The sequence below is a fragment of the Heterocephalus glaber genome, unplaced genomic scaffold, assembly GCF_053883595.1.
Source record: "Heterocephalus glaber isolate CG9 unplaced genomic scaffold, H.glaber_assembly_v1.0 deba00001226, whole genome shotgun sequence".
Classification (NCBI taxonomy): domain Eukaryota; kingdom Metazoa; phylum Chordata; class Mammalia; order Rodentia; family Bathyergidae; genus Heterocephalus; species Heterocephalus glaber.
Genome location: NW_028258219.1, coordinates 416,747 through 433,536, shown reverse-complemented (window position 1 = coordinate 433,536; position 16,790 = coordinate 416,747). Strand labels below are relative to the sequence as shown.

Genomic DNA, 16,790 nt, shown 5'->3' with positions numbered 1-16,790 from the left:
CGGGGCGGGCGCGGCCGGTCTGACGTGTCTCGGCGGGATTGGAGCCGCCGCCCTATATAGTCGCGGCGGCACGGGCGCCGAGCCTTGGAGCCCAGCTTCTCCCGCGCGGCGCGGTGTGGTGTGGCGTGGCGTGGCGAGGGAGCGGACGGACTCGGGACGCTGCACCCACGAGTGAGCGCGGGGCGGGCGTCGTGGGCCGGGGCGGTGCTCGGCTCTCCCGGCCGCCAGTCCCCTGCTGGACTCCTTGGGCGGGGGCCGCTACGTGTCACTCCGCGCATGGCCGCGACGTGCAGGCGCAGAAACTTTCCCAAGTCTGCGCCGCAGGCCGGCGGTCGGTTGGCCCGTCCCCTCCCGTCCGGTCAGGTCTGGTTCCGTCCGGTCCTGTCCGCAACTCGGCGGCTCGGTGGGGGAGGGGCGGCGACCTGGCCAGGTTGGTGACGTGGGCGTCTGAGCGCCCCTCCCCCCGCCGAGCGCTCTGCGGTCCCGGTCCCGGGCGCCCAGGGTCCTCACGCTGCAGTCGAACCTCCGGCCCCGTGGGCCAGGGTCGGAACCGGGCCGGGCCTGCCGCACCTCCACCTGCCACTTAGCGTAGTGTGAGCAGCGGCTGGCTCTTCGGCCCGAGTGCGACTTGGACCAACCCCAGGGTCCGCGGATGAAAAACACATTACGGAAAAATACCGAATTTGGATGAAAAGCGGGGAGGCAGAGTGGGCGGCTGTCCCTTTAAGCCTGTCCCCGCCCGCGGGCGCTCGTGGCTGTGGGAGGGCCGTGCTGAGGTGGCATCTGCGAAAGTTCCTCCGCAGGCCGGTCCAACTCCTAGAGCTTTGGGCCTCTCAGCGCCCCGCGCCGAGCCCGACACCCTCGGAGTCCGACTTGCTCTCTTTTCTGTGAGCAGGGTTAGATTTCACCCTGCAGTTTGTAGTGCTGAGTACTTTGAAAAAAAAGTTCCTTGCAGGATTTCTGTGAGCACGAAGGTAAGCAACTTTAACTTTGAAGAGACACCTGGGTCTCAGCCGGTCTGGCCTGGTATGCAGAGCCCTGGAGAGTTTCAAACCGGTCTGGCACAGAAGTCATCCTCTCTGCAGGCTGTGCCCCTTGTGCAGATAGTTGCCAAAGCTTAGAAAGGAATCAAATTAAATACTTGCTTGTGCAGCAGTACAAAAGTTGAATTCACTTCGGGCCCTTTGAGCGTCCACCTCTCAGCACCAGGCCTCCACTCTCACAGCTGTCACAACCTCGCTTTTCTCTGCCGTAGGACTCCTGGTGGCCCGTTCTTGAGGTAGAAGAGGAGGCTGTTGGCTTTTACTTTACCTTCTTCCTTCAGTTCTTGTTCTGTTGGCTGCTTGGTTATATATTAAGATACTACTCTGTCTCCCCCGTAGACGTTTACACACTGGAAAACAAAACCTGAAGTCCAAGTTGAGAATAGTTTGAGATTTGTGGCCTTCGATGCTGTTTCACCCCAGCTCCCTGTGGGAGGAAGGCAGTTTCGAGCCACCCGTGGGAGCAGGGCTGCAGACCAGCTCTCTGGACCAGATGGGGAAAAGAAACCTGTAGGTTTTCTCATCCATCTTTGGTCTTGTGCAGAACCTTGACAGCCACACAGAGGGCTTGGGCCCCACTACGCCTTGCCTTTCTGTCCCTGGTGGGCCTGAACCTGGTGAAGGGATGTCCACCAAGTCAGACCGGCTGAGGGTCTCTTTCTATCCTGACAGGAGCAGTGTGGCTGGCTCAGTGAGGATCAGCCAAACCCGTGTTGGGCTGTGGTTCCTTGGTAAGGACCTGCCTCAGGTCTCTTGGGAAGTGGCAAGTGGAGGAGCATGGCATGATGGAGGCGTTCAGCTGTGGTCACTGCTGTGGGCATTGAAGACCCAGGAGCAGCTGGATGAGCCCTTGGGAGTTGTCAGTGGAGGCAGGGCCAGCACAGTGGGTGCAGGTCGAGGTGTACCTGGGCTGGTCTCCACTGAGCTGTGGCCTTGGGAAGCGTAAAGATTCTTGCTCCAGAATCCGGTCTGCATATATACATAGAGCATCAGACATGTGTGTGTGTGTGTTTGTTTGTTTGTTTTGCTGCTGGGGATGGAACTGTGGACCTTGCGCTTTCGAGGCAGGCACCAGAACCACTGAGCCCCTGGCCCATCAGACTTGTGTTGAAGGTGATTCTTTCCAAACAGGAGTTGAGATATAAGCAAAAGCCCTGTTGGATGATGCCAGAACCCTAAGTATAAATGCGTCTGGTTGTGGTCCATTCTCGCAAGTGCTCAGATTGCCCTTGGAAGTCTGGAGGCCAGGGCCCCAGTGTGTCCTGTCAAGCCAACCTGGAGTTCTCTGGAGGTCCATTCTGTGTACCTGGCTGCACAAGGGCCTTTGCACATGAGAGCAGTGCTGGAGCCGCTGCTGCGGGTTCTCCTGGGGTAGCGGCCGTGGGCTTAGCTGTGTAGACTTCATTCTCAAGCCAGTTGGACTGAGGAAGGCAAAGTAAGGACCGGTCAGTGTTTATTCTCAGAAGAGACTGATAACCAGTGCAGCAGGGGAAGGGCCTCACACAGCTTCACGCAGCACCTTGACATTGCGCTCGACGCTGCTGTGGCTGTCACTGAGCACTGAAGACTTGCGCAGTCCTGGAAGCAGGGGACTTGTGAGTGGCAGCACAGAACGAGGATGTGGGTGTGGTTAAGGTCACATAGGTGAGCCTGGCTTGGTAAGGGGGTGGGCTGCCGGGTTTAAGAAGTGAATGACATTGGAGCCTTAGGCCACCTAGAGTGGGAGGCCAGACTGTGCTGGGCAGTCGGCGGCCAGGCCCTTGGAGGCCTCACAGGGGGACTGTGAGGCAGGGTTGCGTGCGCAAGGCTAGAGATTGTGCCGTGGAGTGCCTGGCAGGTCCCCCAACACAGAGAACCCCATCTTGTTCCCGGGCTGACTCCATGTGGTCTGGCCGGACATGAGATCCAGCATGGGCATGGTTGTGTGAATGTGCTACTGTGACGGTGGTTTAAGAGTTTTTCTTCTTTACCTTAATCTTTTTTTTTTTTGGTACCGGGGATCAAACTCGGGTCCTTGGGCTTGCGCAGTGGGTGTCGAAACCACTGAGCTAAATCCTCAGCCCTCTTTACCTTAATCTTTAAAGTTCATAGGTTAGAATTCATTAACAGTACTCTCTAGTACTCCCAATCAGTTTGTCCTGTCTCCCCCTCAGTCAGGCACATTAGTGGGTAGCAGGAGGGGTCCCCAAATCAGCTCCGGCCCTGAGCTTGTAGCAATTTCCCCAAGTGACTCAGGCCTTAATTTTAAAGTTTTGAAAAATCTAGGCCAGAGTGGCCATACTGACATGGTACTTGTCCACGTTTCCTGTTGCCCTTAACCCCAAGTCAGCTCCTGTGGGGAGTCCATGGTTACTTTGGTCATAAGGGACAGTGCTATTGCTGCTGCCTGTTTCTCCATCTCCGACTGAGGGCTCACACCCAACACAGAGCCCACTGTTCCCAATTTGAGAAGCACACGGGGCCCACCTGGGGTCTCACCATCCACAGTTCCCTGGAGGCAGAGTCACCTGCACCCTCTCACTTTGCAGAATAGTTTTTGGTCCTTCCCACAAAGACTTTCAGGGTTTCTTCCCATAGGACAATGTTATGTCCTGGATTCTGTGTCCCCAGGGGGTTAGGAGGGACTGAAGGACAGATGAACTGCAGCTGCAGCGTTACCAGGACTCCTGTGAAAGGACGTGTACTCTGGCTGTCTCAGAGCTCAGGAGCCCAGATGCCCGCATTCTGCGTGCTGATGGCAGCACTTACGTGGGTGCAGGGAGGGTGGGGTCACCCACAGGACGGTCTGATGATTTCGCTCCCAGATGTTGAGATCTGAAAGCATCGGCCCTAGGCATTCCGTCCTCGGGCCCCTGGAAGACTTGTGCTCAGCAGGTCTGCGAGCAGGGCTTTCATTTCTGCCCTGAGAAACTTGCCAGGCGTTGGTAGTGCCAGCCAAGGTGTAAAAATTTTGACTTTTTCTGGTTGGGAGGTAAAAGGAACTGAGTATTGAGAAGCGAATTTTAAAAAAGAAGGGAATAACCTCTGTGTTTTCTTCCCTGTTCTCTCCCTTTCTGTCTTGTATCAGCAAAAGCTGGCAGGCTGACGGAGGCGGCCTCAGGACGGACTTTCTGGCTGTTGACCGTTTTGCTGGTAAGTCTGACAAGGTTGGGTTTCTTTAGCCCCAGTGTTCATCTTTGGTACCTGTGGACCTCGCCATGGCAGCGTCCCTGCTCCAGCAGTCTTGAGACCTGTGCCCCCTAGCTGTGACCTCTGCTTTCTCTTTTTCTTCTTTTTTGGGTTGATGTCAATTGTGTTTGGTCAGAATTATCCTAATTGGAATGTTGCTTGACACTTTTGGGATGCACAGTTTAGTTTTCTGAGCTTGGGAAGAAGTCTTGTTATGTTGTAAAAATTAAGCAAAAACTCACTTCTTTAAATTACTTGCCAGTGTTATACTTTTTGCCAAGTTGTTGCAAGAAAGACAATTTGGTCCATAGTTGGGTGAAGACAATGGGGTCTTCCATGTCCTGGTAGTAGCAACTGCGGAAGAGAGGGAGAAGCCAGACTCTTACCTCAGATTGCTGAACTGCAGCCCATCCTCCAAATAAGGGAGCTGTGGCCTCCAGGGTTCAAGTTCCACGGAACGCATTGGCTGTCCTAACTGAGGAACTCTGCCCTGAGCCAGGTTCCCCCTAGAGAGTGAGTCCCTCCCACACCTGGGAGTCAGAAAGGAGGAAAATGACCAGTTCACAGGTGTCAGGGACACTGAGCATACCGTGTGGCCTGTTGTGTTGTTACTACAAAGCACTTTGACACTGCCTCTTCCCGCCGTGCCAGGGACCCTGAAGTGTTTCTGTTTGGGCCCCAGTGAGCACCTTGTCATCCAGGTTGGCTCTTTGCACAGACTGTCATGTAATAGATTTTGGTAAGCATCAGGAGGCCTGCAGTGAGCAAATTCACAAAATAATAGAGAGCTCGAGGTAGCTGTTAAGAGAATGATCTGGTTTTTGGTCTGTGGCTGGAAGCCCAGTCGAGCAGCTGGAAGGTTACAGTGGTCCCAGGGTCCATGCCATTTGTGGGGTGCTATAAGACTGAGTCTCTGAGGCCCCTGGGTTACAGGGAGGGGGGCGCGCAGTTTCTGGGCAGCCCTTGCAGACTAACCACCAGTGCTCTGGGGTTGAGTCTTCTGACCAGAGCTTCAGTCTCCTCAGTGACAGGCAGCCTTGCAGAGGACCCCCCTTTACCTGCATTTATCTGTTAATGAGAGTTTCAATATCGGCTTATATCCAAGATTGTAAGGAAAATGAAAATATGTAGTTTGCTTCGTTAAAACTCTTAGGTTAACAGTCTCATAGATAATTGAGAGTTGGCCGTATTTTGACTTTTTCTCCTTTGATTCCTTCTCCCTTGTTGTAGTGGCTTACCCGAATCGTGTGTGGGTGTGATATCAACCATGAGCTCTGTTGCAGTTTTGACCCAAGAGAGTTTTGCTGAACACCGAAGTGGGCTGGTTCCACAACAAATCAAAGGTGACAGCCCCTTCATGTAGTCTTTCTTAATAATTTCTCAATTCTCCTTCCAAACTGTTGCCAAATTCCATGCCCTTCATGGAAGGACTCTCCCACCGGGCATGGTGACACACACCTGTAATCCCAGCACTCGGGAGGCTGAGGCAGGAGGATCACTGGGAGTTTGAGGCCAGCCTGAGCTACATAGTGAGTTCAAGGCCAGCCTGAACTACACAGTGAGATCTTGTCTCAAAAAAAAAAAAAAAGGACTTTCCCATCCAATACACACCCTCTTTGGCACTGCTGGGTGTGCTGGAGGGATGTGAGATGTAGACCCAGTGAATTTGGCCATTGGAATCAGTAGGGATCTTTGAGTTGCTGCCCTAGTTGTGGATCACTAGATCTGCACTCCAACACATCCCAGAACACTTCCAAGCCTCGTAAGGCAGAGGCTGGGCCTGGCTTCTGAGCTTTAAGTGGCATCTGGCAAGGATGAAGAGCAGAAAGTAACAGATGAAATTAATTTTAAAGTATTTTATTTAACCCAGTATGTCTAAAACTCTATTCCTACATCTCTTTCGTGTATTAAAGAAAAGGCAACCAGTACTATTTTATATTCTTTTTATTTCCCTTAAAAATTTTGTGCGTGTTTATAACTACAAGCCATTTTTATTTGGATGCTAAATTTTCTTCTAAAAATCCTTTATTTGTACTTAAATTTTCCAAAATTTTTCCATTGAAAGAGTACACTTTTCGGGCCGGGGATTTAGCTCAGTGGTTTCGCCACCTGCTGCGCAAGCGCAAGGACCTGAGTTCGATCCCCGGTACCAAAAAAAAAAAGAGTACACTGTTCTACACCACGTTGTTAAAAGTTTTCTAGGAAGTAAATTGAGTATCCGTTCTTGAATTTAAAATGAATTGAAATTTAAAATTCACCTCCTCAGTCATGCTAGCCATGTTTTACTGCTCATTTCTGGGGCCTGGGTGGGCATTGGAGCCCTGGCCACTGCTACTGTCCTGGTTCTGAGTGCCTAGCAGGCCTGGGATTTTCTTGTTCACCTCAGCTTCCATGTGAGCTCTGCAAAGGGCCGGGGCCTGATGTTGGCACTGTCCTGGGCGGCGTGGCCTTGGGGCTGGCGAATGTGAACCTGGACTCAGACATGGGCCCAGTTCCAAAGGTCGCCCCCATTCTATCGGTGTGTACACACACTCACGGGGTTTTCACTGGGCCTTGCTGGACACTGCTCGACCTTGAGCGTGTGGGGCATCCAGAACAGTCATGGCCTTCCTTTCCTGTGACTGTGGTTCTGGACAAAACCACATGAACATGTGCTGTGAAAGATGAAAGTGATGACTAGCTAGGGACTGATTTCCCTAAGTCCTGTTCTTCTCTTCTTGGGTTGGGGGCAACAGAAGCAACAGCAACTCCCATGGGAGTTAACTCTGCATTGTGCATCACTGTTGCAGAACAAGTGAAGCATTCCTCGAGGGCAGCTCTACAGGCCGTGTTGGGCAGCACCATTATGTTGTTTTGCCAATTTAAAGGCCTGCTTAGTGCTGGAGACTTGTGGGTATAGTATTAAAGGCTTTGTGGCAAGGCCTTCCTTCGGGGGGCTGGCTCACCCGACAGGGAGTGGGGCTTATCGTGTCTGTGCTTGTTTGTATGGGACCACATGGGGAACAGGACTGAGCTGTCAGGGGCTGGGAGTCTCTGGGCCCTACTGGCTCACACACTCAGAGACAGTGCCAGGCCCTTTCCCAGCACTGAATGAGGAGAATCCAGGAGGAATGTTGTTGCTCAAGCAATTGGCATTTCAGGGGAGGGTCCTTAAAATGGGGTTTTTTGAGGGGGGATTTTTGTATAATATTGAAAATAATGTCTTGCTCTTAATCTGTGTTGGCTGGTCCAGTGGCCACTTTAAATTCAGAAGAGGAGAGTGACCCTCCAACCTACAAGGATGCCTTCCCTCCACTTCCTGAGAAAGCAGCTTGCTTGGAAAGTGCCCAGGAACCTACTGGAGCCTGGAATAACAAGATCCGGCCCATTAAGGCCTCCGTCATCACTCAGGTAGAAATACCATTCTTTATTACCCTGTCTTTCCTTAGGAAGCAGTAGGGTCTGGTGCAAGGGTTTGAACATACAAAGCCGTGGGCTCCTTGAGGAAACACCTTCAGACTAAGCCAGCCCTCACCTCAGGGAGGCTTGGGAAGCACAGCTTCTGCCACACTCACCAGCATCCCTCATACCCCAAGACTGGCCCACAGTTGGTCAGAGGCAGCATTTATCAGATTCTTTGGTCCTGCGTCCATTTCCCTTCACTGAAGTCCAGTCTCCGTTACTGTCCACATCAACAAGTTTGTCAGTCTGGAAGTAGTTAACTAGTTTCTTGATTTTCTGTGGGATGGTGAATGAAGGTGTATTCCTAACACTATTGACTGTTCTTCCTTCTCTTTTTTGGTATCTTAAAGCTCTCCCTTTTTTTGACCTTTTCTGAGCAGGTGTTCCATGTGCCCCTGGAGGAAAGAAAATATAAGGACATGAACCAATTTGGAGAAGGTGAACAAGCAAAAATCTGCCTTGAGATCATGCAGAGGACCGGTGCTCACCTGGAGCTCTCTCTGGCCAAAGACCAAGGCCTTTCCATCATGGTCTCAGGGAAGCTGGACGCTGTCATGAAAGCCAGGAAGGACATCGTTGCTAGATTGCAGACTCAGGTGACTGTCCCCAGGCCTGGTGCTTCTAAGCAGCTGTGTGCTGGTGCCATTTGCCAGCTCTTCCTGGTGTGGGCTAGAACTTCCCTGGATTCTTCCTACCAGTGGGACAGTTCAGTCACTTGGAGTTAGAACAGCAACCTTTGGAACCCCTGGCATTTTAATGAAAGCCCACAGGGCTGGGCACTTAGCTCAGTGGTTTTGCTGCCTGCTGCACAAGCACAAGGACCCGAGTTCGATCCCCGGTACCAAAAAAAAAAAAAGTCCACCAAGTCAGTGATAGAACTCAGACACCTACCACTTCAGCCATTTGAGTAAGCACTGAAAATTAAAAGGCTTATCTCAGAGTGTGAGACACTCAGTATATGCTGGGCTTGCTGTGTAGTGGTGTACAGATCAGCAGTTCCCAGGCTTTGCATGAGAATCAGCTAGTGCATGTATTGTGAATAGCCATTGCCAGACCCCAGACTTGGAAGACTACAGATTCAGATTTTATTTGTTTTGAGCCCATTCCCTACCCTTGGTAGTCTTATGCCAGTACTTAGAATTTAGTTGAGAACTACTGGGGTAAGTAAATCTATGATAACATTCTTCGCCAAGACCAAGAAAAGGGTAGAAGATCTTGAAATGTTGCAGGACAGCTGTTGCACTGAATGGATCTGTTCAGAGATGGGGTTCCTCTTTCTTGCCGCTGAGCTTCCAGGAGCCCAAGTGGGTGCTGGCTCTAGAACAGAGTGGCTAGAGGGGAATCTGACCCTGCTCGGCCACACGAGGCCTCGGGACAGTCCCAAAACCCACCTGGCTCCAAAGAATTACATTTTTTGTGGTGCTGGGGATATTTTTGAGCCGGGGCCTCACTAAATGGCTTAAGTTGCCCGGGGTGGGCTTGAACTTGTGATCTTCCTACTTCAGCCTCCCAGATGGGGTTGCAGCAAGCACACGACACCCAGCTGAATTAAATATTTAAATGCCATGCAGGTGAAAATGTTGCTTGTTATTGTTTAGCATTGTGGTTGGTGCCTTACAGGTTCTGAAATTTCTGCTGTTACGTGATTGTCTCACTCTTTTTCTTTTTTTTTTTGGTACTGGGGGTCGAACTCAGGTCCTTGCACTTGTGCAGCAGGTGGCGAAACCGCTGAGCTAAATCCCTGGCACTTACGTGATTGTCAATAGATACTTGAGTGTCACATCTTGTGATTGGACACCAGAAGGAAGGGACATATCACTGGGTCAGGTGAAAGCTCTCATCCCTAGATGACTCCCTTGCCCTTCAGTTTCCCCCAGGAATCCAACTCAGGGCCTCATATGCTAGGCAAGCACTGGGCAGTAAGCTGTATCTCTGGGCCTCAGGTATTTTAATGCAAAGCCCAGGTACGTTATTTCACCTGTGAATAACATGTTGCCTGTGTATAACTGTTGTGCCGTTCTCTCACATAGAGGTGCGAAGATATTTGAATTTGACTCTGTGCTAGGTTTCTCATTGTCCCAGGTATCTTTTCCAGCTGATTCGTTCCAACCAAAGTCTAAGCACCGTGTTGTTTGGTTGCAGTGTCACAGACCTCTCGCTCCTTAGCAGCGTGTCCTAGCCTTCTTAATGCCATTGCTTTGTGGGAAGGTGATCTGTTCTGCCGTCCCTCATGATTTCCTGCTCACCAGTGTTAGGTCAGGGCCTGGTTACTTTCACATTCAACTTGTTTGGCAGGGAAACTTGGTCAGTATGCTGTGTCCTTGGTGTTGTTGCATGGACTGATTCTGAGCTTGGCCCTTAGACTTGGATGTCTTCAGCTTGACCCATCTCATATAAAGTTCCTTGTTGGTGTTTTGCTTAGTAGTTTTATCATTCATTGGTGACCACTGTCTAACTTCATTAAGAATTGCAAATGACGGTTTTCTACGTCTCCCTGCCACAAGTTGGCTGGTACTCTAGGGGAAGGTTCCTGTGTTGGCAGTTGAGTGGGAAGTTCCCGACCGATACTCCTCCTCCCATTGTCACTGCTCATTCTGAGTTGGTAGTCTGCCATCTGCTGTGGTGCTCAGAGGGTCTGAAATTGCCCCATCTTTGCTAGTGACACTGCTTCAGGTTTGTGAGAAAAAAGGAATCATGGGTTCAAACTATATCTAGTTCAGATGAAAAATGGCAGCATTTTAAAATTGAAATTACTCCTTTCTTCAGGGCTTTCCTGTCCTGTTATGAACCTGTTAGGTTCATTTGTTTTATTTCAATTTTTAAAGGCTGCATGTACATCTATGTGATTGTAGTGGCAAGAGTGTATGATAAGGTACATTCCTGGAGCCCCTCTCCTGGCTGGTGGTCTTCACCCTGTCCCCAACACTCCTTATTTTTTTAAATCTTATCCTATTCCCCTCCTCCCCCCAAGCCCCCTCCCATCCCTTTTTACAAAAGCTTTGTTTCCATTTTTTCCTTCTATTTCCATTTTTCTTCTTGTCCCTTCCTTACTTTCTCCCTCCCTCCTCCCTTGTTCCCCTTCCCATTCCCAGTATCTATTATACATTTTAGTCCTCAATTCCGCTTTGAGTTTCTCACACCGGAGAAACAAAATGCCATATTTAAACATACGTGTCTGATTTTTTTCACTTAAGAGTATGGTCTCAAGGTCCATCCATTTAGCTATAAATGTCTGAAGCTCATCCTTCTTTATGGTAGAGTAGTACTCTGTTGTATTTTTAAAAACCCACATCTTGGGCCAGGGATTTAGCTCAGTGTTTCTGCCACCTGCCTCACAAGCATAAGGACCTGAGTTTGATCCCCAGTACCAAAAAAAAAGATTCTAAAAAAACCCCACATCTTTATCCATTTATCGCCAACACTCCATATGGGTTAACATTCCTACCTAGTCCTTGGCTTATTCTTCATTGTTCCTATTTAAGAATAGAAGCAAAACAGTTTGCCATAAACTGGTTTTGTACCTGACCTTCCTTACTGTATTTTGGAGGTCTCTATATCAGTAAATAGTGATTAAGCATATTCTGTGGGTATACTGTAATTTATTCAAGCCTCCTATAGAAAGGCATTTGGGTGGTTTCAAGACTTAAGCTATTATCGATTATGTCAGTAAAAATCATGTGCATGTGGTATTCATTCCTGTTTCACCAAGTGTATTTTGGGATAAGTTATCGTTAGGTCAGAGCGTGACCACCTATGTAATTTGAGTACTGAAGATCAGTTCTCCCCTAAAAGATGTGCATCTTGCCAGATATCTTAGTTTCTTTCTCATTGCTCCAACAGAATACTTGACATTCACAAGTTAAAGGAGGAAAGGTTTGTTTTGGTTCATGGTTTGTAGAGGTTTCAGTCCACAGTCAGCTGGTTCCTAAACAGAGAGCCCTGGCAGAGAAACAGTCCATGGTGTGGCAGGCAGGAAGAAGTGAGCCTTACTTCTTTCCCTTTTTATTCCATCCAGGCTACAAGCCTATTGGTTGGTGCCACCCACACCCAGGGTGAGTCTTCTATTATCCACACTCAGAACTACGTTAAGCCAATTAATGGATTAATCCAGTGTTGCACACTCATGACTCCCAAAAGCCCCACCCATGATCACAGGAGGCTTTGAGGGGACATCTAGATGTAAGCCATGACACCAAGCATGGTAACACACGACTGACTGTAACCTCAAGAAGGATGAAGCAGGAGGATGACAAGTTCAGGACCATCCTGGGAAACTCTCAAAAAATACAAAGGGCCAGGAATGTGGCTCCATGGTAAAGTGCTTGCTTAGTGTGAGTGAGCCCTTGGGTTGCATCCCTAGTACCACAAAAAGGAAAAAAGAAAAGTTATGTATCTTGTGCTCTAATCAACAGTGAGAGCGAGGCTCACCTAATACTTGAGTTTTTGCCAGTCTGAAACAAAGCTGAACATACTTTGTGCATTTGCAATTTTTTTCTGTGAAATGTCTGTTCTAGTCCCCGTTTTTCCATCATGTTATTCATCTTGCTTAGTTTTCAGGAGCTGTTAGTGCTTTTAACAGCCATCAGTAATTAAAAACTATAAATAACCTTTTATCTGTCATTTGTTTTTGATCTTGGTGTGTTTTGCTCTATGACTGTTTTATTCTCGTGTAGTCACATTTATTATTTGTATGGTTTTGAGCCACTGTTAGGAAAGTTGTTTCACTTCCAAGTTGCAAGAAAGTTTATCCAGGGCCAGGGATTTAGCTCAGTGGTTCCGCCACCTGCCTCGCAAGCGCAAGGACCCGAGTTCGATCCCTGGTACCAAAAAAAAAAAAAAAGTTTATCCGAGTCAGGTGTGGTGGCACTGAAACAGGAGTGGGGGTGGGGTTGGCCTTTTGCAAAGGGGACTGAGTTTCACCTGTTTCCATACAATTGTCACTACTGCTTTTAAAATTCTTTCATTTTTTGAAACAGGGATTCACTAAAATTCAGACTGGCCTTGAATTCACTAGCATTGGCTGGCCTCAAACTTGAAGTGATCCTCCTGCCTCAGCTTCCCAAGTGCTAGGATGGGCATACACCACCACCCATGGCAGCACAATTTTTAGAAGACAGTCTTCCCCAGTGATTGGAGCATTTTATTATGTCCTAAATGTTACCAGTAGCCCAGGTCTGCCTCTGGGTTTCCAATCCTGACCCCTTGGTTAAATCTCTTTGTGCTAATGTTTTCCCATTTTATTGGTGTCTGGTACCCTTATTACCACCTCTGCCTCATATCTACTTTCTTAGGGTTTTCTTGTCTATTCTATTCTTGTTTGTTTTACCATGCAAACTTTATAATTAGCTTTGAGCTCAAAACTTTAGTAATTTTTTAAAATTAATCTTACAATAATTGACATCTTTATGCTTTAAACATTCTTTTGTATCTTTTAAGGTGTGTTTTCTTATAACATGTTGCACTTTTTTTTTTTAATTGTTGTTTATGTCTCCCCATTTTTTTTGTCTTATAAGAAATGTGCCATCTTTTCTATTATACTATTATGTGGGCGTTTGTATGTGTGTTTCTGGGAGTTGAACCCAAGACCTTTGCACTGAGCTACATCCCAGATCCTTTATTACTCATTTTGAGGGGCCGGAGATTTACCTCAGTGGTTCTGACACCTGCCTCGAAAGCGCAAGTTCCCGAGTTCAATCCCCGGTACCAAAAAAAAAAAAAAAAAAATCATTTTGAGGTAAGGTCTTGCTGAATAGCCCAGAATGGGCTATAAATTGCAGCCCTCCTGCCTCAGCCTCCCAGAGTGCTGGGATCACAGGAGTATGCCATCATGCCCGGCTTTTGTGTGTGTATGTGGTGCTGGGGATTATACTTTTCTAGCTGGCTATTGTTTGTTTAAGGCTTTTGACTTCTAGAGTCTGTTTTCTTCATGTTATAAGGAGGGAAAGTAGTACAAGAAAGGAACAGAGTGGTACAAGAAAACAGTAAAACAGTTGTTTGTGCAGGGTTTCTGTGTGTGCAGTCACTTGCCTCCTGACCTCCTCCATGGCCGTTTGTCTCCTCCCCTCTCCCCTGAAGGCATAGGTTCCATTCGGGGGTGAGCATGGACCGGTGTCCTTGAACTGGACTGATAGGGTCAGACTGCCCCACAGCATGGCATGCCATTTCAGCTCACACCCTCCCACCACATGGGGTGGGTTTGATTGCACTCCAGTGAGAGAGAATATCATGGAGAAATACGCTTTTTCATAAACACAAGGCTTTTTTTTTATTCTCTTTCTGCTATAGGCCTCAGCAACTGTTCCCATTCCTAAGGAACACCATCGCTTTGTTATTGGCAAAAATGGGGAAAAACTGCAAGACTTAGAGCTAAAAACTGCAACCAAAATCCAGATCCCACGCCCAGATGACCCCAGCAATCAGATCAAGATCACTGGCACCAAAGAGGGCATTGAGAAAGCGCGCCATGAAGTCCTTCTCATCTCTGCTGAGCAGGTGAGGCCTCTGATGCTGAGTCCCTGCCAGCCCCCCTGTGCCAGCCTCACTCCTGGTGGCCGGGCAGTATAGCCTGCCTGCCATGCCTCTCTGGCCCTGGAAAGCCCTGTCTGTCCCCAGCTGTCCTTACTAATCCATCCTGTCCTCTCTAGGATAAGCGTGCTGTGGAAAGGCTTGAGGTGGAGAAGGCCTTCCACCCCTTCATCGCAGGGCCGTACAACAGGCTTGTGGGCGAGATCATGCAGGAGACAGGGACGCGTATCAACATCCCTCCACCTAGCGTCAGCCGGACAGAGATCGTCTTCACTGGAGAGAAGGAGCAGTTGGCTCAGGCTGTGGCTCGCATCAAGAAGATTTACGAGGAAAAGGTGTGCACTGCAGAAGGCAGAGGCCATGGGTGGGAAGAGAGGGCAGGATTTTGCTAGAGATGGGTTTTAGGCCTATGCTACCCTCGTCCTCTTACCTTGGACACACAGCTTAGTACAGAGTGTCCACGGTCAAGGCTAGCATTCTCACATCCTGTCTGTGTGTGCATCCTGCCTGGGCCTCTGGCTGCATCAGGGGTGGCATCTGTTGCATAGGACTGCATCTCTGTATCTTTGGTTACAGCTGTTAGCTCAAGGCAGCCAAGCTCTCAGGTTCAAAATTCGCTCCTTAACTTGGAGAAAGGACTTGATGTTTTCATGTTTTCCAGATTGACATTATCATTCAGGGTGACTAGACACAAGGGAAGTCCAGTCCTTAAAAAGTGGGTTTCTGGGCCAGGGATTTAGCTCAGTGGTTCCACCGCCTGCCTCACAAGCGCAAGGTCCTGAGTTCGATCCCTGGTACAAAAAAAAAAAAAAAAAAAAGGTGGGTTTCTGGGGAGGGTTGGTCACAGCCCCACTTGGGGACTGGCAGGTGTGGTCTAGGGCCCTTGGCTCACTTTCTACTCTGTTGGCAGTGTTGTCCTGTCCCCACTGCCCGCCTCCTCCGCCTTCCCTGCTGACTGCCCTTGCGATGCTCTTAATTAGAAAAAGAAGACCACAACCATCGCGGTGGAGGTGAAGAAATCCCAGCACAAGTACGTCATCGGGCCGAAGGGCAACTCGCTGCAGGAGATCCTCGAGAGAACAGGAGTCTCTGTTGAGATCCCACCTTCAGATAGCACCTCTGAGACTGTGATCCTTCGAGGCGAGCCTGAGAAGCTGGGGCAGGCACTGACCGAAGTCTATGCCAAGGTAGCCACCTGGAGAGCGAAGTACGCTTGGTTTGGTGATTTCTGGGGGCCCTCAATGGCCAGGCCTTTGCCTGGTGTATCCTGAGGGCCTGGGCTCGGTGATGTGTGCCCCGGTAGGGTGAGCAATCTTACTTTGGTTTTAACGTAGCCTTGAGCACTGCAAACCTGTGAGCCTGTTTTTCTGTTTTTCCTAGGCCAATAGTTTCACAGTCTCCTCGGTCTCTGCCCCTTCCTGGCTTCACCGTTTCATCATTGGTAAGAAAGGGCAGAACCTGGCCAGAATCACTCAGCAGATGCCAAAGGTAAGGAAACATTTTTGGTCTATGGAGTTTGCCCCACATTGTTTTGCTGTTGCTGTTTGTCCTGTTAAATACAGCCGGTTCCCACGGGTGGTTACAGGAGAGCACAGTGTGTTTAGCTCTTGACACCAGTCACTGGCCTTTGCAGCGAGGGAGGATACTCATTACTCACTCACTGTCTTAAGAAACGTAACACTTAGGCATTATAGTGTGAGGAGAAGAAAACATATGTAAACTGTTAAATGTGAATTTAATGGGACTTTCAAAGGGGAGACAGCAGTGCCTATCCAAGGAATCTTGGATAGGAAAGACGTAGCAGAGAGCCATGCCTGTGTTGTTGAGACCAGTGTCCACTCTCCGTGCTCCACCTGCACGCTCCGGGCTCACCAGACACTGCTGGATCCCCCTTCCTCCCCAGCCACGCTGCCTCGCCTGTTATGAACCAGGCAGGGCGGCAGCCTGGCCCTGTGTGAGAGACTCCCAAGGCAGCTGTGCTTGTTTTAAAATCTTCCCTGCCTCAGCTTTTTGTGGCAGTGGTGGGTATGAGCTCCTCCCCTGCCAAGCACTCATATGAAGGACTTTGGGGCCTTCTGCCGCCCTCAGGAGGGCCGTGAGCTCCTGAGACAAGCAGTCTCACGCAGAGGGCAGAGGGCGCTGGAGCTTCAGCAGTTCTCCTCAGTCGCTCCTCTGCTCATTTATGCCTGGCAGGTTCACATCGAGTTCACAGAAGGTGAGGACAAGATCACCCTGGAAGGTCCCACAGAAGATGTAAACGTGGCCCAGGAACAGATCGAAAGTATGGTCAAAGACCTGGTAAGCGCCCCTTCCGCAGGCTGTGTGCTAGAGGCGCAGGAGGCTCTGGCCAGCCGCGGGGTCCCAAGACCTCCCAGGGGCACGGGCTCCAGAGTGCAGCCTAGCTGGTTGGTTGTAGATCCTGAAACAGCCAGAAGCTGGCCAGAGGTTTTTTAAACTTGCTCTGGGTTAGAAGAGACTTTATTTTGAAGGCGAGGCCTTCCAGGGGCACCAGTCGGACAGTCTGGCAACAGTTCCTGCCACTGAGTGTTGAGAAAAGGTAGGAGTTGGTGTTCTCTAGGCTGGATATTTGGCTCCTTGTCTGAATCCCAGCAT

The 16,790-nt window shown here is 49.5% G+C and overlaps 1 protein-coding gene across 11 annotated transcripts in view; it reads left to right on the top strand.

Annotated features, from left to right (window-relative positions):
* Window positions 1-16,790, top strand: part of Hdlbp (high density lipoprotein binding protein) — a 62,650-nt gene that overhangs the window by 27,512 nt on the left and 18,348 nt on the right. For 5 of the 11 annotated variants that reach the window (XM_087210823.1, XM_013066900.3, XM_021247352.2 and 2 more), the window contains 9 exons: window positions 4,111-4,175; window positions 5,442-5,554; window positions 7,444-7,601; window positions 8,033-8,248; window positions 13,938-14,144; window positions 14,297-14,512; window positions 15,158-15,364; window positions 15,558-15,665; window positions 16,371-16,475. In XM_087210823.1, the coding sequence (XP_087066949.1) occupies window positions 5,479-5,554; window positions 7,444-7,601; window positions 8,033-8,248; window positions 13,938-14,144; window positions 14,297-14,512; window positions 15,158-15,364; window positions 15,558-15,665; window positions 16,371-16,475 (1,293 nt within the window). In that variant the 5' untranslated portion in view covers window positions 4,111-4,175; window positions 5,442-5,478. Of the gene's footprint in view, window positions 1-32; window positions 172-272; window positions 975-1,715; window positions 1,775-4,110; window positions 4,176-5,441; window positions 5,555-7,443; window positions 7,602-8,032; window positions 8,249-13,937; window positions 14,145-14,296; window positions 14,513-15,157; window positions 15,365-15,557; window positions 15,666-16,370; window positions 16,476-16,790 lie in introns of those variants that run through there. The other 6 variants (XM_013066903.3, XM_004868480.4, XM_087210824.1 and 3 more) reach the window with 4 other exon arrangements.